The sequence below is a fragment of the Triticum aestivum genome, chromosome 2A (assembly GCF_018294505.1).
Source record: "Triticum aestivum cultivar Chinese Spring chromosome 2A, IWGSC CS RefSeq v2.1, whole genome shotgun sequence".
NCBI lineage: Eukaryota > Viridiplantae > Streptophyta > Magnoliopsida > Poales > Poaceae > Triticum > Triticum aestivum.
Genome location: NC_057797.1, coordinates 586,933,321 through 586,954,302, shown reverse-complemented (window position 1 = coordinate 586,954,302; position 20,982 = coordinate 586,933,321). Strand labels below are relative to the sequence as shown.

The 20,982-nt window shown below is 50.7% G+C and overlaps 2 protein-coding genes and 1 long non-coding RNA gene across 18 annotated transcripts; 1 reads left to right on the top strand and 2 right to left on the bottom strand.

Moving 5' to 3' along the window:
• The first annotated feature begins 944 nt into the window (after positions 1-944).
• Positions 945-11,515, top strand: LOC123189579 (uncharacterized). The gene is made up of 3 exons (XR_006495895.1): positions 945-1,253; positions 9,484-9,558; positions 11,189-11,515. It is a non-coding gene; the product is annotated as an uncharacterized lncRNA (long non-coding RNA).
• Positions 1,634-12,647, bottom strand: LOC123189578 (uncharacterized). Of its 8 annotated transcripts, none has more exons than XR_006495892.1 (4): positions 12,394-12,647; positions 12,060-12,232; positions 10,687-10,878; positions 1,634-2,101 (listed from the first exon to the last, which is right to left on the bottom strand). XR_006495892.1 is itself a non-coding variant. In XM_044602029.1 (3 exons), the coding sequence occupies exons 1-3, from the start codon at positions 12,522-12,524 to the stop codon at positions 1,821-1,823; spliced, it is 585 nt and encodes a 194-aa protein (XP_044457964.1). In that variant the 5' UTR covers positions 12,525-12,629; the 3' UTR covers positions 1,634-1,820. The 8 variants fall into 8 exon arrangements, 2 of the variants coding, with proteins under 2 accessions (XP_044457964.1, XP_044457963.1); XR_006495889.1 differs by having other exon boundaries at positions 1,634-2,113; positions 12,394-12,645; XR_006495891.1 differs by lacking the exon at positions 12,394-12,647 and adding an exon at positions 12,317-12,384 and having other exon boundaries at positions 1,634-2,113.
• A 2,003-nt stretch (positions 12,648-14,650) lies between these two features.
• LOC123189577 (thiosulfate sulfurtransferase) lies at positions 14,651-18,884 on the bottom strand. Of its 9 annotated transcripts, none has more exons than XR_006495888.1 (5): positions 18,329-18,884; positions 17,384-17,499; positions 17,047-17,209; positions 16,785-16,882; positions 14,651-15,053 (listed from the first exon to the last, which is right to left on the bottom strand). XR_006495888.1 is itself a non-coding variant. In XM_044602024.1 (5 exons), the coding sequence occupies exons 1-5, from the start codon at positions 18,581-18,583 to the stop codon at positions 15,033-15,035; spliced, it is 639 nt and encodes a 212-aa protein (XP_044457959.1). In that variant the 5' UTR covers positions 18,584-18,878; the 3' UTR covers positions 14,686-15,032. The 9 variants fall into 9 exon arrangements, 6 of the variants coding, with proteins under 6 accessions (XP_044457959.1, XP_044457958.1, XP_044457960.1 ...); XM_044602024.1 differs by having other exon boundaries at positions 14,686-15,053; positions 16,785-16,868; positions 18,329-18,878; XR_006495886.1 differs by lacking the exon at positions 14,651-15,053 and adding an exon at positions 15,738-16,028 and having other exon boundaries at positions 18,329-18,883.
• Between the last annotated feature and the right edge of the window lie 2,098 nt (positions 18,885-20,982).

Below are 20,982 nucleotides of genomic sequence, written 5' to 3'. Positions count from 1 at the left end.
GTCAATTCGTGGAAATAAACTCGCGCTGTGCTGCTGGCTGCGTCCGTCGCTCAAATGCCGTCGTGCGCTGCGCTGCGCAGCAGCTGGCCGCAACGGGTCGTCCCGTATTACGGGAGCCCCTATAACGCGCCCGTGTGCGCGACCGAACAGGAGCGCGCCCGCGCGTGGCGCCGTGTGGGCCGCGACATTTCGACCCAGCATGAGCCTCTGAGGTACGTTTCTTCTTCTTTTTTTCTGTTTTTAATTACGAAAACTGTTCTGATTTTGAATCTGTTTAAATTAAAAAATGTTCAAATTTCAAAAATGTTCAAATTCAAAAACTGTTCACATTCGAAAATTGTTCAAAATCCATAATTGTTCAAACTAGAAAATTGTTCAAACTCGAAAATTGTTCAAACTCGAAAATTGTTCATAGTTCGAAAAATTGTTCAAAGGCAAAAATTGTTCACAGTTGAAAAATGTTCACAGTTTGAAAAATGTTCAAAGTCAAATTGTTCAAAGTTTGAAAATTGTTCGAACTAAAAAATGTTCAAAGTTTGAAAATTGTTCGAACTAAAAAATGTTCAAAGTCAAAAATTGTTCAAATTTTAAAAACTGTTCATATTTGAAAACAGAAAAAAAAATGAAACAGAAAAGTGAAACAGAAAAAATGAAAACAGAAAAGAGAAAAGAAAACGAAAAACAAAAGAAAACCGAAAATCCTAATAAAACCCGCCTGAAACAGCTATCCGAGCTTAAGTGGGCCGCGGCCCACACGGCGCCACGCGCGGGCGCGCCCCCGTTCGGTCACGCACACGGGCGCGTTATAGGGATTCGCCGTATTACACGCTCATTCACCCGCGCGCTGGGCCAGGCCCACGTATCGTGAAGGCATGAGCAACGCGAGCGGGCCGAGCTTCCGACTCGTTCGAGGCGATGCATAGGGAGACCCCGTCGGCCCGGCCCACATGATACACGTGCCCCTCCTCCCTTCCCATTTTTCTTACCCCTAGCGCAAGAAGAAGCTGCCTTTCCCCCCCGAACCTAAGCGAGAGAAATCCGAGCGAGCCCCTCCTCCTCCCCGGCGAATCCCTCCTCCCTGAGTATCCAAAGCGCGAAATGTCGAAGGTTTCGTCTCCCGGTGGCGGCGCCCTCACCCTGGGCACCAAGCGCCCTCCCGGCGCACCCGGACTCGGCAGGGGCCGAGAGTTCCTCATCCTCATCGCAGGGGCCCTTGCCGTGTTCGTCATCCTGTACGGACTCGGCTGCTTCAGGTGAGCTTGCTGCACCTTCACTTGTTGCTGAGGGGAGAGGCGCGAGAGAAAGGGAGGGTGTTCGTTTGCTCTGAAATGAATCTGGCTTGTTGGTGATGGCATACACGGTAATTTTGTTAGTCTTCTCGTTCTGTTTACGCTTCTTGGTGCGACTTTGAGGAAACAGCAATTCCCTCCAAGATGGAGTTGTTTCAGTGGTAGATAGGCGATTAATATATGTTAGAGTGGGTTGTGATGTTCGTCAGCCACATGCATAGATTCAGTCTTTGCTTTAGCCTTTGTGCGTTTCACACGGTCACGCCTACAAAAATAATAATGGTTAGAACGAGAACTAGCAACAGTAAATCTAATGGAAGGAATAATGTCACAGTTTGAAACCCTGAACAAAAGAACGCCCGTGGCAAGCGTTTGTCTCTATAAATAAGTTATCAAGCCAGTTTATTTATACAATGACTCAATGGATTTTGTTAAAAAATGGACATCAGAAAGATTAAAGTTGAGAAAGAGGAAAGTATGTCATAGGCCTGGTACTTTATGCTATGGTAAAACAGAATCAAGTTATACAAATCAAGCATCATATGGTGAAGGAACAACCAAACAATACCAGTCGCCTTTAAGGGGAACTAAGTTACTAGCATTTTCCTTAGCTTCTCCACTACCTATTTGACAAGCTGTTTCAAAATGGACATGCTGCCATCCTTCTTTGACTGCTTCAGTAATTGCATCTCTAAAAGCGAGTGTTTCAGCTGTCAGGGGATTTTGAATATTGTCGTATCCCCTTGCAGCAGCTAGCACAAACTCACCATCAGATATTCTTGCCACGACGCCGGTAGCAGCATGAGTAGATCCTGCATCATAGGCTGCATCAAAGTTAATTTTTGTGACCCCACTAATAGGAGCAGACCACTTTGCATTTTTTCCCAGCAGTGGGTTTCGAGCTTTCACAGTAATCAAACATGTTTGATGAACAACCTCTTTAACCCAAATTCCAAGATGTCAATGGTAGAGGCTAGGGTTCTACCAGGTCTCGGACGAAGGTTGTAGGGGTGGAAGTGAGGGCGAAGGAGTTGGGGGCGCTGGCGCAGGCGGTGCGCCGCCGCTGCGCGGGTGAGGAGGAGGCGGCGCTAGGGCAGGAGGCGGCTAGGGTTTGGGGTCTCCCGTCTCCCTCAAGGAGACGACAGTTTAATACTGTTTATTGTCTGATTAATCACGAAGGGGTACATATGTTTATATAGGAGGACAGCCTCCTCTAAACCCTAGATAACTTGGGCTAAGCCCATAACTAGCCACTAGTGGGCTTATTACGGCTATACGTAAGACCGACCATAACATCTCTCCCCGCCTTCTCAAACAGCTCGTCCTCGAGCTGAACTTCTGGAAACTGCTGGCGGAAATCATCAAGCTTCTCCCAAGTCGCTTCTTCCTCCGGCATGCCTGTCCAATGCACCAAGACGTGCCACACACTGCGGCGCTGCTACGCCTGCATCACTCGGGACACAGTTGCAGGAGCGGGCGCGAGACGTCCATCCGAAGTAGGAGGAAGAGCTGGTGGCGCAGTAGGCGGGTCGCCACGGTAGGCCTTCGGGAGGCCCACGTTGAAGACGTCATGGAGGCGAGACCCTGGAGGTAGCTCAAGGCGGTAGGCAAGCGTGCCAACACGCTCCAGCACATGAAAGGGGCCGGCGTAGCGAGGCCCCAACTTGCGCTTGGAGCGCGGGTCCAAAGACTGGGCCGTCCCGTGGAGGAGGCGCAACCACACCCAGTCGCCCATCGCGAACTCCGCCTCGCGATGATGCGCATCATAGTACGTCCGAGCCAGCTGCTGTGCCTGAAGAAGTCGCTGGCGCGCCTCAGCCAGTATCTCGTCGCGGGTACGGAGCAAGTCGTCCGCCGTGTCAGTCCACGCCGTGCCAGGCGCATATGGAAGCATCGCTGGAGGTGGCCGCACATAGACCACCTCGAAGGGCGTGGTGTGCACGCGGAGTGATAGGAAGTGTTGTAGCAGTACTCCGCCCATGCCAGCCAGTCCACCCAAGCTCGTGGACGATCTCCAGTAATGCAGCTCAGGTACATGGCGATGATCTTGTTGACGACCTCGGATTGGCCATCCGTCTGGGGATGAAACGCCGTGCTCATGCGGAGCTTCACGCCCACCAACCCAAAGAGATCCCGCCAGACGTGGCCCGTGAACACAGGGTCACGGTCACTGACGATGGAAGACGGGAAGCCGGACGATGCCGTTGAAGAAGGCGCGTGCCACCGAAGCAGCCGTGTAGGGATGACCGAGGACGATGAAGTGCGTGTACTTGGAGAAGCGATCAACCACCGTGAGGATGACGGACTTGCCGCCAACCTTCGGCAGCCCCTCGATGAAGTCCATGGAGATGTCCGCCCACACCTGGGAGGGCACGTCCAGCGGCTGCAGTAGACCCGCCGGCCTGAGTGTCTCCGTCTTGTTCCGCTGGCACGTCACACACGACCGCAACCAGTCGCGCACCAGGGTATGTAAAAATCAGCGCGGAGACGATGAAGGGTCTTCTGCACGCCCTCGTGTCCTGCAGAGTGCGCCAAGGCCAAGGCCTGGTGGCGCAGGTCGCCATGATCAGGCACGAAGATGCGGCGGCCATGGAGGAGCAGGCCCTCGTCCAGGCGCCACGGCGCAGCCAGCTCGCCGTCGGCCAGGCGCTGGCGCAGCTGCTGCGCGTCCGCGGCCGTCGAAGTAGCGCGGTGGATGTCGTCGATGAAGGCGAAGGACGGCCCGGAGTGGATGCAGAAGACCGCGCCTACTGTGGGGGCGTCGGTCACGTCGTTGGCGTCACGGCGGGACAGGGCGTCGGCGACCGTGTTGAGGCGACCGGGGCGGTACTCGACGGTGAAGTCGAAGCCGAAGAGCTTGCTGATCCACTCATGCTGCGGCACGGTGGAGAGGCGCTGATCCAGCAAGAACTTCAGGCTGTAGTGGTCCGTGCGCACACGGAATGTCCGGCCCCAAAGATAAGGCCGCCAGTGGCGCACCGCCTGGACCAGCCCGATCAGCTCACGCTCATAGGCGGCGACCTTGTGATGACGCGCGGTGAAGGGACGGCTGAAGAAGGCCAGCGGCCCCTCGCCCTGGTGGAGGACGGCGCCGCAGCCGATGCCGGAGGCGTCGCAGTCCACCATGAACGTCACGTCGAAGTCCGGCATCTGGAGGACGGGGCCCGTTGTGAGCGCCTGCTGTAGGGCGGCGAACGCCGTAGGCGCCTCCTCGTCCCAAGAGAAGGCGTCGTGGCGAAGGAGGCGCGTGAGGGGCGCAACGATGAGGCCGAAGTCCTGGATGTACTTCCGGTAGTATCCCGCGAGGCCCAAGAAACCGCGAAGAGCCCGCGGCGACTGCGGAGTCGGCCACGCGGCAACAACAGCGACCTTGTCCGCGTCCATCGCGACACCGTCCGCCGAGACGACGTGGCCCAGGTACGCGACGGAGGTCGTGCCAAACGAGCACTTTGAGCGCTTGAGATGAAGACGATGCGCTCGAAGCTCGTTGAAGATGATGGCCACGTGCTGCAGGTGCTCCGCCCAGGATGCACTGTAGATAAGAATATCATCAAAGAAAACAAGCACAAAGCGGCGTAAGTAGGGGCTGAGCACGCCGTTCATCAGGGCCTGAAAAGTCGCCGACGCGTTGGAGAGGCCGAACGGCATCACCAAGAACTCAAAGTGGCCATGGTGAGTGCGGAACGCTGTCTTCGCGATGTCGTCCGGGGGCATCCGCACCTGATGATAGCCCGAGCGCAAGTCAAGCTTGGTGAAGAAGCGCGCGCCGTGTAGCTCGTCCAGGAGCTCATCCACTACGGGGATGGGGAACTTGTCCTTGGACGTCATGGTGTTGAGGGCGCGAAAGTCGATGCAGAAGCGCCACGTGCCATCGGCCTTACGCACAAGGAGCACCGAAGCGAAGAACAGTGAAGTCGAAATCCGAATGATGCCCTGCGCGAGCATGACCGCCACCTGACGCTCGAGCTCGTCCTTCTGCAGCTAGGGGTACCGGTACGGACGAACGGCAACAGGCGCCATGTTCGGCAGCAGGTGGATGCGGTGGTCACAGGGCCGCGAGGGAGGGAGGCCCTGTGGCTCGTCGAAGATGTCGTTGTGCTGCTGCAGTAGGTCGGCCAGGAGGGGGTGCGCCTCGTCGAGGGCGGCTGCCATCAGGTGGAGCTGCAAAGATGCGCCGGTGCTGCCAAGGCCCGTCCAGTGCACGCGGCGGCCGCCCTCGCGCCAGAAGATGAGGGACAGCACGTCGAGGTCCCACCGTATGGGATTAGCGTCGCGAAGAAGCCATAGTATGTTTTATTCCTCGATGACTGTGATCTTCTGGCTGGCTCCAATGATCCCTAGGGTGTGAAACTCCCCCGATGACTGTGATTTTCTGGTTGGCTCCGATGATCCCTAGGGTGCAAAACTTCTAGACTCGCGCATGGCGTTCTGTCGTGGGTGGCTCGCCGGTCTAAGAGCATGAGGTGTCTGTCGATCGATTGGGGCGCGGAGCATGAGTTGTCGTTGTGGGCGCCTCCGTAGCGTTGGCAGTGTGGCGTTCAGGTGCTTGGTCGCCTCAGTGAGGAAATCTCCGAGCGTCCACGTCTTCGGTGCGCGCTGGCGTGAGCGGCTGATGGTGATCTGTGGCGACATCCAAGTCTTGGACGCATAAGGAGATGGTGTCAGAGCCAGGGTCTGCGTGCCATCCGTCACGGGCTGGGCCTCTCGCATGGGGTTGAATCCTCGCTGACGACATTTGAATCGCGATGGGCCATGGGCTGGTGGAGGATCGTCCTTTGAGGTTGTGGGCTTCTCGCGTGTCTTTGGCCCATCTTTGCTGGCGCTGTTCGTCAACTCTAACGTTGTGGAATGGTCAACACAAGCTACCAAACCGGCGGCAGGGACATAGATGGGCGAGGCATCGCTTTTCACTGACAATGGATCCGCCTCAGGGCTCGTGTTGTGTCCTTAGGATAACAAATCGGGCACGACAGCGACCGAAGCCATTGGGGTCGTTGGCGAACGATTGGCAGAAGCTACCAAACCGGCAACAGGGGCAATGGTGGGCGAGACATCGCTTTGCCCGACAAGGGATCCGCCTTCGAGCTTGTGCAACGTCCATAGGATAGCAAATTGTGCACGACGCTAATCGAAGCCGGTGGGGTTGTTGGCGAGTCTGATTCCTGCCTCGCGGTGGGAGTGGTCGTTGCAGTGTGGTCGAAGGTTCGCTTTGCCCTAGGCAGGAGGGACAAAGAGCAAACGGGGAGGCCCTAGGTGTCTCGGGGTCGTTGGTGCCAGGCGTGGAGGACGATTTTGTTGGCATGGGGGCCAAGATGTCTCCGTCTCTTGCTGGGCTCCTTGTCCGAGAGCGCTTTTTGGCGCTTTTCCCGTTTTCTTTTTTGGCATGGTGACAAGGGCGACAGGCCCCACGCTATCCAAGCCATGGGTCCATCTAACTTTCCATGCTCGTTCCACGGCGGCCACGACGCATGTTTGAGCCGCCGTCGATAATAGCCACTTCGGCCACCCCACCAGGGGGGGGAGGGGGGCTAGCCTTGTCCACCCAGGGGTGTCCAAGGACATGCCATTGGGGGCGCCAGTGCAACGCTTCTTGTGTCCCCGGCGACGCGTGCGGCTTGAATCCACAGGATCATCACCAGACCGGCCTCGCCACTAGCGTCTCCGCTAACATCGTTGCGGTCATCAGCAGGTGCTGCTTGGATCACCATGTCTTGCAGGGAAATGGAGCCGACGAGGCGGATGTTGACTAGGTACGTCAGAGTGTTGCTAGGGCAGGGATCAGCTCCATGATATCCAAGACAATGCGAGCTCGCGTCTGCTCGCCGGGTCGCTGGTGCGTGTTATCAACCGGAAGACTTCGAGATTGGCTCGCGAGCACATGTCTGGGTGTAGTTGCTCGAACGAGCAGCCTGCGCCAAGGAGGTGCTCGGCCATGTAAACATGTCATGCATGGGCAGGGATGCCACAAAGCTCAAGCTCGACACGGTGATCCAACCTGTTCTGGTTGGCGTGCGCTAGCCTGCCAAGGCCGGAGAGAGAAGGTGAAACTCGGGTTGCTGATGAAGTGTTCGCCGGTGAGGCGGCCATGCGCGGGCTTGGAGTTGAAGAGGATGAGGAAGTCCTTTGGGTTGTGGATGTGGCCGGAGAAATCACCAGGGAGGAGCTCTAGGGAGTTATCGAGGACTATCTCCACCTGCTCCATGGACACCGTCGGCCTGGTACACATGATAGAGACGATCATGGCGTGCTGCAGGACCCTCTCGGTCTCCTCGATCTCGATGGAGCCGGACACGATGACCCGTGCTGGCTGAGGGGGCAAAGGTGATAGAGGAGTGTTGCGTGCAGCCTGCTGCATGGCAGTGGTGTCGTCGTTCCCTGCACCAGTACACGAGCTTCAGTGCGGTCCTGGGCATGCGTCTTCGGCGTGCAATCTCGAGAGCGATGGCCTGAGAGTAGGCAACAACGACACATGGTTTTGTTAGGGCAGCCACGTGTTGGATGGCCATGCTTGTGGCAGTGGAAACAGAGGCTTTTCTCCTCATCTAGTGTGGGGCTACAATAGCTTGGATGGGCCTCGTCAGCGTGTCGAGGGCGGCGCTATTGGTGGCTTTTGCGCCTGAGCCTCTCGTAGCCATCGGTGTCTGGCCTGCGAGGCGTGACGCTGTGGACCTCAGAGCGGGTGCTGAGGCAGGTGGAGGTGTGGGCATGACGAGGGTTGGGTGCCACGACCGCGGGCTAACGCAACGGCGACGAGGCTGGGGAGGGGCGCAAGGTAGGGAGCGGGCAAGCTCGATGTAGCCACGCGAGGCTGAGCTGGAAGACCCGTCCTCGGTGGCCAGCCAGCGATCCTCGCGGCGGTGGTGGTCGCCACAACTGCCGTTGGAGGACATTGCGCCGGGGAGGGGAGGGCTATCAACGGGGTTTCGACGAAGCTAGAGGTAGGGGGCTAGGGTTAGGGCTCGAGGAGGTGGGAGCGGACCACGTTCTTTCGTTTTCTTTCCATGTTTTCTACCGCGGAAGCTATGCTGATTTGAGCCTGTTTACATCCCAGCGATCCCCTTCCTAACTTATAGGCAGCTGATTGGGTGATGCATGTTTTAGCGTTGGTCTAGTGATGCTTCCCTATTGTTCTGCATTAAATTGTCATATGGATATGTTTTTCTGTGCAACCATATAGCAATTTTAAGTAGATTTTGCTAGAGGCTACTTTCATCACTAGTGGTAGCCAACTTATCATATTAAGTAACTTAAATTTGACAGACATTGAGTTGCCGATGATGGAAGAAGTTATTTTCGCAACTGGTCGTGATAGTTACTCCCTCCGTCCCAAAAAAGATGTCTCAGATTTGTCAAAATTTGGATGAATCTATACACTAATTGTGTCTAATACATCCAAATTTAGACAACTTTGCGACATCTTTTTTGGTACAGAGGGAGTATAAACTTACCGTTACCTCATTCAACTAGTAGATGTAGGTTGGGAGGTTTGGGTTATATTACGCACTTGAACAATCCTTGTTGATTGTTTCACCTTCCTTAATGTTTCACATTCATGCACCAACTAATGAATGAATAGAAATGTGCTGAGTGATTCTCAGGATATCTTTGCGCGATCTTGTTCCTTTCAGAAACAGAATTTAGTTGGTGATTATCCCTTTTGGTTGAATCAACTGTGCTTCCCTTGTTGGCTTGTTGGGGCTTATATCACATCACTTCCTTTCTAATACTACACGACACAGTATTGTAAGCAGCAAATGTGCATATAACAGCGCCTTATTGACTGTTTGCATGCTTCGAGTTTGATAATTATTGGGGCGAAATTATTATTGTGTGACAATGATGAGCTGTTGCTTGTAAGATGTTTGTGAGCCTAGGAGTAATAATTGTTGGAGTATGTTGCTAGTAAGATCAGTAGTTCATCTATATATTTCGAAATGACCATGTATACCTGGAGCAGTTTGTAGAATTATGACTGGATGATCTTAAATTAAGTGGGATTGACTAATAAATGTTTGTCTGTTTCCTTGATAAGCAAATTTTAAGTTGTGTTCTCAATTATTTTTGTCAGGCTGCACTGATGCTACCAAGACTAACAACCATTATATAACTTTTAGAATTATATAGCTCGAAAAAACATGAGCTTTATCAAATACATGCCCTGCTATTATTAATTGCTTGTGCTGTACCCTTGAAGGAACGGCCGCCGCCGCCGCAGAGCACCCCATTGTGGCAGGAGGTTTGGCCGTGGCAGCCAGTGAAGACTTATCAGGTAAATTGCTGGTTTTGCTTACATGTGCTGTAGTTGCAATTTGTGGATGGCGCCGATTTTTTTTTTGCATAGTTGTGTCGGGTGCGGTGTGGTTTAATTGCAACAATCAATTAGATGACTACTTGGTGATCTAGAACCAGTAACTGAAGACATGTTTTATGCGAGGCTTAACAGTTTATTTCAAAATATATTTTTCATTCCTACAATACATGATTTTCTGTTCATTTGAAGCATTAATGAGGCGACTAATACATCTAATTACATAATTAGCCTGCAATATTTCGGATGATGTTTGTCGTTTATCTCTGTTTACTTGTGTATCTAAGAGTGTTCATGTGTCAGGAAAATTATGAGTCAGTTGAGAGTAGTCCATTTTTTGTAGCTTTTGATCCTAGTCTACTTTTGGCCTGTTATTCTTCTTTTATAGAGGCCACGATGGGCTTTGGTTTGCGGAAAACATTTATTTTGTTCTCATATATAGTTAAAAACAGTGGCAGACCAAGGATTCGGGTACGACCAGGGCTAAATCCTACTGGCAAAAAAGTAAAAATCCTAAAAGTAAAAAAAAACATACCATGTCATCTTAATTGACACTATATTACATTCGATCATATGATATTTTTAAAAATTCTTTCTGAAATCTCATAGTATGGTTTGTTGCTAATTTCATAGAAAAATTGTGACCAACTGGTTAGCGCAGAATTAATAGAAAATACTCCCACCTACAAGTATTTCAAATATTTAAACGTATCTCTTCAACTGGCTTGTGAAGGCTACTATCTGCGAGAATGTCATCTAGATTAAACTCAACACCAGGATTCCTGATTGACCACAATGATTAGGATGTCTTGTTGTGGCTGAGTGTCTAGTTGGCCCAACCAACCATCTGGTTTCTGTTCCACATCTATTTGGAATACCTGAGCCCAGAATTGGCGAATTGTGAAGCTGATGAAACTAAGATGACATTTGTCGTGATTAGAAAGATTCTAACATCTTTGCTCAATTCATTTTCTATGTCTACGTTGTCAGATTGAATAAAACCAGTTAATCAAAGTGTCTAACCCCTAATATCAGTATTTGGAAATAGTAATCAAATAAGAGGAAACGATTGGAAAGGCAAACAATTACCTAAAAACCAAGAGCACCAAATAAGACACCAGCCGCCCGTTGGAGGCGACGAGCCCATAATTCCAGCGGAATGCCGGAGTGTGGGACGGAGGCAACGGGCGTGGGGCTGCGCAGTGCGCTGTGAACAAATTAATTGACAACCTGGTTGTTGTTAGCCCTTGGCCTTCCGACTCCTTAACACGGGTTAAACTCCTGTGAATTGCAATTTTCAGTAAAAAATCTGAATGGGTTACCAGTACTACACGGGCCCAGACCAGGGCTGCAGCCCTGGCTGCTGGGTACACAGTTCCGCACCTGGTTAAAATTACACTGACAATAGCCCATACCGTCTACTATCTAGGTCGGATACTCTGACTGCTAGTTTCTTAATCTGTGCAAGTTTCAGTTGCTGTATTGATACTTCATGCCAAAATGAAACTCCATGTGTCTAGTTGCTTTTATTTGCCTCATAGGCCCAAAACTTCCAACTGACAAGTTTTTTTTAATCTTCTTAACTGGACAGGTCTGCGTGATCCTGAGTTTTGAAGGAAGACTTTTACTATTTTGGAAGAGTCAAGTAATGATAGAGGTGGTCATTTTGTGGATGCAGTGGTGTAATCCAACGGTTGAGATGCAATGATTAATTAACTTGTCCTAAAAACAATTAAGCAACTTGTATGAGAATTATGGGACGCGTGGCTCCTCTGGGGACTATATAACCAGGGAGAGTGGGAGGATGGGTGGCACGCTACCAAAAACCCTATTTTCTTTGTCTTGTCTATTTTCCTGCTTTGCCTTGTTCTTTAGCTTTTCTTTTTTTCCCAGCAAGATATCACTGTTTGGGCCTGAACCGCTAGGCGCTCCGCTCTTTTATTTGCACGCACTAGGATGTGGACATACTATGGACAAAGTCAAGGAAAAGCAGACCGATTATGTGTGAAAAAAGGGACAAATATGAGTGGCCTTGCATACATTGATTTTTTTTGCACGCGAAGGTGTTTTATAACTGTTTGTTTTCGCTATTATGGTTGGACAAAATTATGAGGATTCAAGACCACTTCGATGAGCGACAGTTTGAGAAAATCATCTTTCTAAAGAATTTTTTTGTTCCAACTGACTGAATTTAGGCTGAAAATAAATCAAAATTTCTGAAAAGGAGGAGAAATATTCGTTTCCAGAGGTCGGGAGCACGGGATCTGCACTCCCATCCCACGAGACTGAACACGAGCTGACATATTGCAGCGAGCATGTCAGATCTATATAGCCTAACAAGAAAGCAATCAAGGATTCATACCAAAATCAAGTCTATGCCTGACTATGAAATTTAGGGATTAGCTTGTTCGTGAAGAAAACAGAAACATGATATTGCGATGTATTGCGATGGAAAGGCAAACCTTGATAGTCGTCCATTGATCGCCGCGCCTGCTGCCCGGACGGAGAGAAATCCGGAGATGTTGAAAGATGAACAACATGAAAGAGCAGGGCAAAGGGCTGCCGCTTGCACCTCTGCTCGATCTGCAGACGAGGGCCTGCCCACCGCCGGCTAGCTGGGCGAATCTTCAGCGATCTGGGATTGTAGATGGCGTGAGGCAGAGGATAAGAAAACGGGGAAAGAGAGAGAGCAGCAGGCCTTATGTCAGCTGGACGTGACCTCCATCGGAAAGCACGGCTGCACAAGGGGCCGGCTCCCTCGCGGGCCCATGAGGTCAGTGGTTACAGGGTACTTACGTTGGTTCACCTCGGGAGTCACCAACTCGTGCCGACCAAGGAGCGATCTGAGATCTGACCCGTGATTTACCGGAACGGAAAGTAGAACCTGGCTGACGTCTCCGAGTCAGGCTGCAGGTGGGAGTGGGCATAAGTGGGACTAATTAAGCCCATCCCACTTAATCATCTTGGTGGGCACCCGTTGGACAGCAGAAAAAATAAGTGGGCTGTCCCATTTAGCCCGCTGGGAACCCACCACACCACTAACCCAGTCTGCAGGCTCCTCTCGATGGAGACTGGAGAGCGCCGCCGACGACTTCCGCGCCATGCGCAGCCGCCTGCTGGAGATGCTGACGGTGCTCCCGGCGACGGCTCGTCCCTCCGGAGCGTAAGAGGCAGTTGCCCAGCATCATGGACCGGTCGGTGCCGGTGTACCAGCTGGGAGCGATGGACTCGGACGAGACCACGAGGGCCAGCATGGACACCGACCGTGCCCGCATGGCCGCATCGCATTCCGCGCGAGGTCGAGCGCGACCAGGCCGGCGCCACACCCCATGCTGGAGAGGCTGTACGCGGCGACGTCCTCCCGCATGCCGAAGCGGGGCACGACCCTGCAGGCAAGCGACGGCGCCGGGGAGATGAGGGAGACGTTGACGACGAGCATGTCGACGTCCGCGGGCGCCACGCCGGTTCTGACGAATAGCTCCACGATGGCCTCGTCGAAGAAGGCGTCCATCTCGTCGAGCGCGTCCCGGTGGGTGAGCGAGTCCTCGCGGCACTCGAGGATGCTGCGCAGGCCGTAGCTGTGCTCTCGATGCCGGAGCGCACGATGACGCGGAGGAGGAACCGGAGCTCGGGAGGCCGAGGTGCTTGTTGCGCAGGATCACCTCGTCGTCGCTCTGGTGGAGTTCATACAGCTCAACATCTACGGCTCCATGACCACAGAGAGTCATCATCTCTGCTCATGGGCAGCCACGGGACATGCATCACGACGTGCTTCACAAGGACCACGACGGAGTGAGCGGAGTCTGAATTCAGCAATGTTAAGCAGCGAAAGAGCCCAGCTCCCCTGTTAAGTGGGATGCCCACTTATTCCCACATAATCTACGTTTATTTGGTGGGATGCCCACTTTACGAACATCAAACTGTATTGGGACGAGGTGGATTTTAGTGGGACTCCCACCTCTAATCCCACTTGCAGCCTGAGGACCAATGGCCTGGTCGCAGAGCATCGGGCTGGCCTGGACATGGTGCTTCCCTGCTAGCCCCGGTGCCAAATGAACGGTGGCACGGCGCACCAATTATTTAATTTGATAATTAAAGCGGTTTGATTTATGATATCGGTTTATGTTAATCAATGCAGTTTACCTAGCGCCTCCACAACCTGAGACGTGGAGGCCGATTAGGGTCGCCTGAATAGGCGCTAGCCGCTAGGCCTCCATGCGCGCGGGTGCTGGATCACCACGGCCGCCGCATCGGCCGTCTTCCACATAGCCGGGGCCAGCCGAACCAACAATCCTGCACGAGCCAAAGGAAGGCCATGGCCAGCCCAGCAGCACGGCGGACACCGCCTCCGCCGACTCCTGCCGCCAGGTCAAGGGCGCGCCTTCCTCAGCACTCCGATCCGATACTCGTGGCATATATCCCGGAGGAACGCGCTCGACGACGACGAACGCCGGACTAAGGAGGCGATGCGAAGGAGGGGTTGGAGGGGACAGACGGGATTTAGGATGAGATTTGGGATCGATGAATGAAGTTGACCAGGTCTGGGGTCGGGCGGCGCTACGTTGGGGCTGGAAGGATTTTGGGCCGGGCCCCGACACCGGCCTGTTATACTAGTGCTGATTTGATGAGTAGTATAATTTATACTAGTCTTCTTTTTAGCACTAGTATAATCTATTTAGGGCCTTTAGATCCACTCAAATGAATGGTTGTTATTCATTTGAGGGTACCTTAAAACAGCTCTAAAAATGGAGGGAATTCCTCATTTGACACTACTTTCAAATATGATTCCTTACTTGACACGAAACCTTTTCACTCCCTTATTTGACACGTAGTGTAAATATTTTTGCCTTATATGAGACTAGTGCATTTTGATAGCAAACAGTGTTAGTTGAAGGCTAGAAAGATGCTTTTGCCCCTAGTGACAAACAAATTACAAAACAAATGTTGTTGTATTGCTCAGGGTTAAAATACCAAACAGGGCCCAAAACATGTTAGCTAGTCATGGAATCAATTTTATTTCAACAACACATTACTGTTTACGTGCGTCGGCTAAAAGCAGAAGTCCAGCACGCATACAGGCGGGACGACGTAGGTAGGACAGGAGGGACGCGCTGTAGTCGCCGAACCGTGACAAGCTGCTAATAACCTGAAGACAAAGCACTGAAACTGGATTGCGAGAGAGAGTTTGTGCGCAAATTAACATCCTGCGGCTCTTTTGTTTTTTCGTTCTTTTTTTTATCGATCTAAAGACATGCAAGAGCATCCAGCTACTGATCCTAATCTCACGCCTCGTCCATCCTGCTGCTCCGCCAGCACACCTCATTGCTGGATGTAGAGCAGGCCACGAGCACTGCACCGCACGCCTTCTCACTGGACTAGGCCCCCCGTGCTCGTCGGCAAGCACGCCGATGCCCAGTGCGTCTCCTTCCTAGACGTCAAGGGTATTTTAGTCCACCCTAAAAACATTTGACGGAATGACATGACAGACGGATCAAACGGCAGTGTCATATAAGGAAAAAATTACACTTATGAATTATTCCCTCCGTCCCAAAATAGAAGATGTTTTAGCTTTGTGAGGCAAATGTATCTAGTTCTCTTTTAGTGTAGCGAACGTACACACTAAAAGAGAACTAGATACATTTGCTTCACAAAGCTAAAACATCCTATATTTTGGGATGGAGGGAGCACTACACCACGTCCTCAAATAGATGGCACTCAAAAGTGCCTTCTAAAGTATCAAAAGTGCCTATAATTGTTTCTAAAGGCATAAAAAAAAGTGCTAGGGAATGTTTAGACTAGAAAGGTATTTAGTGACACTCCTAAAAAGTGCCTTCTAAAGTGAGATTTAGAGGCACTATTGATTTTGCCTCTATATATCTTTGGGGGCAACATGAAAAGTGCCTTCTAAAGTTAGAGGAAGGCACTAGTGATATTACCTCTTTATTTCTTTCTAGGCAATTTCAAAAGTGCCTTCTAAAGTGAGATTTAGAGGCACTATTTAGATTGTCTATATTTATCTTTGTAGGCAATTTCAAAAGTGCCTTCTAAAGCAACATGTGGAGGCACTATTAATATTGCCTCTATTCCTTCTAAGACAAATTCAATAGTGCCTACTATAGTTATATTAGAGGCACTTATCATGCACCATTTCCAATACAAATCCATTACAGCCATGCTTTTACACAGATAGTACAACAGCTATAAACAGTACATTTCAATTTAGATTTCAAATCAACCACGACATTCCGTTTACAATTCAAATCAAAATCAACCACACCAACATTCAGTTTCGACCTAACAATGAAGATCTAGCAGGAGCACATGATCTCCAGCAGCAGCAGCTCGCCTGCTCCTCCACACGCGACAGCTCGACAAGAAAATTAATGGCCAGAAGAAATATTTAACGCAATTTAACTCTGAAAGAAAATAAGCTTGACAAGAAGCAAGTTACACTCGAGTTCTAGGCTTGTAGACAGCCTCTTGGCCCCGATGTGCATAGTAAATACAATAACACTTTAACAGAAAGATCAGAATAGAAAGAGAAAATAGACAACTTTGTGAATTAATAGAAAGTTGGTTTCAGTCCCAACTTTGTGAAGTAGTTGCAGCTAGGATCAGAGTTGAGGATTTCTCAAGTTATATGGTACTTCATGTAGTTGTGAATTAACAGAGCAATATCACTAACTGAACTCCTGTACTGAGAAATACTTGGCAAGAGAGTACACTACTTTGATGATCATAATGTTTTTAGTGTTATAACATGCACTTATTGAAAATCAGATCATCTAAAGCAAGCACTAGAGCAGCAGAAGTCACAAATAACCAAGTAATCAATAGACGAACAAGTAAGGCATCTCAATACACATGCCACTGGGAAATCTATATTTTACATGTGTAAAACTGAGCATATCATGGTCCACAATCATGTAATAATCCACTACAGCAGCTACAGATCATTGTAAATGAATAAATCATAACAATTATCATCATCACAACAACTGAATATGAAACCATCAGCGTAGACACTAAAAATCATAACTGTCCAACAGCAAATGTTTTTCCAATAAATTTAAGTTTTTCCAATATATTATTTCTCAGGCTACTAATATCAAATCTGGAAAATGAACCACATACTAATATCGGGGTACTAATACAAATATAGTAATAGCAATGGAATATGGTGATACCTGCAACGTCTGGATGTATTTCTTTGATCTGTCCAGGTCTTTTTTGCCCAAACTTAATTCAAAATAATCTCCTCTATCCATGTCCTGGAAGCAGCAAGCTTCAGCTCAGTATAGAAAAACAATGATGTCAAAAGAACATTCTTCAGCAAACCATGACAGACTGAAAGCAAATGATCAAAAAGACTCATGGTGTGATTTAATTCAGCGAAGTATGGTTATTACTGTAGCATAAAACATAGAAGAGAAGAATAGAAAAAGTTACCGACTGCCCCTGGTAAACCTTCTCGATTGCTTCACTAGCAGCACTAGCTTTTAAGATAGCATCGCTGGAGGCACTTGATTCCACGCCATACCCAGAAGCACGCCACTGGGGCAAACCTCCATCCAAAACCCAGACTTTGTCATGTCCATAAGCACGAAACATCCTGGCATCAAGAGAGCAAGCATCAGAGTAGGAACGAACCATATTGCAAATGTATTGGTAAGGAAACTCTAATAATTTAAGAACATATAAGAACAATAGTCTCTTGTTTCTGCCATAATTCTGCTCTAACTTGTTTTAATTAGTTCCGTGGAAGGAAAAAAATAAAGAAACTTACCACCAAACACGAGCGGCGCTAAATAGCCCCTTTCCATCGTAAACATCTTTGCTGTAGATGCCAAGGGAAGATACAGCAGCATAAAATGCTTTTTCAAATGGCAGCATGTGTGGCAACTGAATAAAAAAAGAATACATTAAGTTCATGTGACTGTTGAAAATAGCAAGTGAAGACCAACATAGGGAAGAACTGGAACAGAAACTTTTCTACCACCAAACTAGTTAGTGCAATGCTAAGCAGCCTGCCCGTGTAGCTACGAGAAACCTAACTTCAATAACTCTGTGACTTTGAATCAACAAATAAGGATTGCTAAAACAGGAATCGGCAGATCACAACACAAACAAAAGAAGGCTATCTGGGTGTATTCAGTGTGTATCATATAGCAGCAAACGTTTTAGTTTGCCTGTTTTGAACTTTCATTATTTGGAATTGGCTAAGGCTATTTCTGCCGATCTGCAAAAGAATAGCACATAAGGTGTAAACCCCTACAAATGTCTATGCCCATAGATTGATGTATTGAGCCAGATGTTTGGTTTCACTAATAAAGAAACTGGGGCGGTTACCATGTCCTTGTATAAATAGACGAAGGAGATTTACATCATTTCTTTACCTAGCGTTCTTGCCTACTAAAGAAGTGCATAAATGCACAGAATATTGTTATCATTTACAGTTAAATATACCGCTAAACAAGTATGGAGAAAAGCGAGGATATCAGAAGTAAAGAAATGCAGAATTGCAGAGCGATGTAACCATGTAGTGCACTAATAAAGCTCATAAGACTAATTAGTTAACTGTCGGAAATCTCACGCTGAGCAGAGTGCGGTGCTGGCACACTAACCTCGATGATCCATCTCACGCTGAGCAAACGCACTGTCGGAAATTCAGTTAAAAGTACACACAGTAGATTAGGGACATCCCGATCGATCTCACGCTGAGGAAACGCACGGGCGGAAAGGAACGGGACTCTGCAGCTTGGAGACGGCGGCGGCACTGACTGCAATCAGGAGGGGCGCGCTCAATGACCATCCAGGCGTGAAAGAAGTCGCGCACTGCGGCGTCGCACCTCCAATCGCAGACGACGAGGTCTCCCCCGTCGAAGCAGATGAAGCAGACGACCTCCTCGTCGTCCTCCTCCTTCTTCCTCGCCGCGGCCTGCCTCGCGTCCGCGGCGGTTAGGGCGGGGGCGGGGGCGGCGACCATGACCACCCGAGCACCAGGACGGCCGCCGGAGTTCAACTCCGACGAGGGGCGCAAACCCTAGCTCCCATGCGGGGTAGGGCACAGCCGCACGAGGAGGCGCCCCGAAAATCTAAGAGGAGGAGATGATAAAGGGCGGCTAGGTGCGTCGTTCGCGCTAGGCGACGGCGGCAGAAACCACCGGAGGCGGCCGGGGTTGAGCGGCGACGGCGGCGGCGATTTCGGTCGCAAGAGCGAGGAAGAGGAGAAGGGGAGGACGACGCGGGGCGTGGACTGGGTTGACCGGCTCGGTCGAACCGGTTGCTTCGACCCAGCCGGCCCACATTCAGTGGGTGCAATTTCGTCATTTGACCTAGGTTTAATTGAAAATACCCTGAATTATATTGTGTCAACTTGCATAACTTACGTGAATAATTCTGCAAAGTAACCTTGGATAGATGGTTAGGGCATCCGCACCGGCCAGACCCATCCGAACTACCCAAACCGTCCGTTTTTGTCCGGATGGATCGCGGGTTGGACGTTTTGCGTCGGTGGTAATTTTTGATCGATGCTCCAGCGGTGTATCCCAAATTGTCCGCCCCGGCCTGCATCAGTGCAGTTTCAGTTTCGTCAGAAGTCTGAAACATCATGCCTGCCCTGCCTCGCCGTCGATGTCGTCCTCGTCGAGCGCCGGGAATGGAAACCCCATGTCGTTCTCGACCTCCTCGCTGAGTATTTGGGGCTGACGCCGTTCAGGACGTCGTCGCCAAGATCACAGTAGGGCGAGGTGGAGCAGCTCCGCTGCAGCGAGATGACGATGTCCACTTCCGACAGCTATTCCCCGGGGTCCTGCACCTCGCCGGCCCAGCCTTCCGCGTCAGGTGACTCGGTGGCGGTCCAGTCCCCGAAGTCCGACCAAGAGCGCCCGCCGAGTCCTCTGATTTGGTCCAATTTTTGTAGCCACAAATCGATACAAACTAGTAGTAAAAATTAAGAGGAATCAAGATGAAAAATCAAGTCGTGGGGCAGATTAAAGATTGGAGCAGCACCGAGAGAGGCGGTTGACCACGTCCCTGCTCGGCCATGGCGAGGAGGAACTCCTCCGCTCGCATCCAGTCCCGTACTGACCGTGCGATTGGAACTAGAGCAGCAGTAGCTTGGCCCGTCTCCATGCAAGAATCAAAGCAAGAGCAGCAGCTCCACCTGTGCGATTGGGAGCAAATCATGGAGGAATTAGAGCATGGAGGAATCATCGTGTGGTTGGAATCAGAGCGGCAGCAGCTCCACCCGTCTCGAAGGAGGAATCAGGGCAAGGAAAAAAGAGAGGAAAAAGTGGAGCGGCTGCTCCACCCGTCTCACTGTGGTGATCTGGACGCGAGCGTAGCAGCAGCGGCGGAGGAGCTTGATGATGTCACTCGAGTTGGGAAACCCCAAGAGGAAAGTGGTGATGTAGATATCAACAAGTATTCCCCTTAGTTATGAAACCAAGGTTTAATCGAACAGTAGGAAACAAAGAATGGCACCAAGGTTGAAGTAGAGACCTGCACAACTGTAACACCCCGGATGTAATTTATCTAATATATACTCCAACTCTTGCCGTTTCCGGCGCTAAGTTATTTTATTTCCTCAGGTTCAGGTTTTTGTCTCTGTGTGTTGTTATCGTTGTCATGGATCTCATATCATGTCATCATATGCATTGCATTTGCATACGTGTTCGTCTCATGCATCCGAGCATTTTCCCCGTTGTCCGTTTTGTATTTCGGCGCTCCTATCTCCTCCGGTGGTCATTTCTGTCTTCTTTTCGTGTGTGGGGGTTAAACATTTCCGGATTGGACCGAGACTTGCCAAGCGGCCTTGGGTTACTACCGGTAGACCGCCTGTCAAGTTTCGTACCATTTGGACTTCGTTTGATGCTCCAACGGTTAACCGAGGGACCGAGAAGGCCTCGTGTGTGTTGCAGCCCAACACCCTTCCAATTTGGCCCAAAACCCACCAAAACCCTCTCCATCATCTAGAGCGTTCGATCACAATCGCGTGCCCGAAAACCGCACCTCATTTGGACTCTCCTAGCTCCTTCTATGTCTATAAATAGCCCCCCTCCGAAATTCACGTCTCCTTCCCCCGAAACCCTAGATCCACTCCACCCGCCGCCGCCGGACGAAATCCCGCAGGCCAGACATTGTCCGCCGCTCGCTCGGACCAACCGGGGCTTGCCATGTGGCCCGCGCGTCCCACTTCGCCGTTCCCGCGCCGCCGGCCCGCCCGGGCCCAGGCGGGGCCCTCACGGCCCGGTCGCCCCGCGCCCTTGCTTCCCCGCGGCCGAGCCGCCTCGCTGCCATGGCGCCATCGCCGCCCGACGACACCTCCTCGCCCCGGCGCCACCCACCGCGCCGCTTCCGCCCCGCGACTCCGGCCACGACCAC

Coding starts and splice junctions, on each gene's coding strand:
- LOC123189578 (XM_044602028.1), bottom strand. CDS start 12,524: ATGCCCACTCCCACCTGCAGCCTGACTCGGAGACGTCAGCCAGGTTCT. Junction 12,233..12,393: donor GACTCCCGAGGTGAACCAAC/GTAAGTACCCTG, acceptor CTACAATCCCAG/ATCGCTGAAGATTCGCCCAG. Junction 2,114..12,059: donor ATCAATGGACGACTATCAAG/GTTTGCCTTTCC, acceptor ACTTTGATGCAG/CCTATGATGCAGGATCTACT.
- LOC123189577 (XM_044602022.1), bottom strand. CDS start 18,583: ATGGTCGCCGCCCCCGCCCCCGCCCTAACCGCCGCGGACGCGAGGCAG. Junction 17,210..17,383: donor AGCGCCGCTCGTGTTTGGTG/GTAAGTTTCTTT, acceptor TCTTGATGCCAG/GATGTTTCGTGCTTATGGAC. Junction 16,869..17,046: donor AGGTTTACCAGGGGCAGTCG/GTAACTTTTTCT, acceptor TGCTGCTTCCAG/GACATGGATAGAGGAGATTA.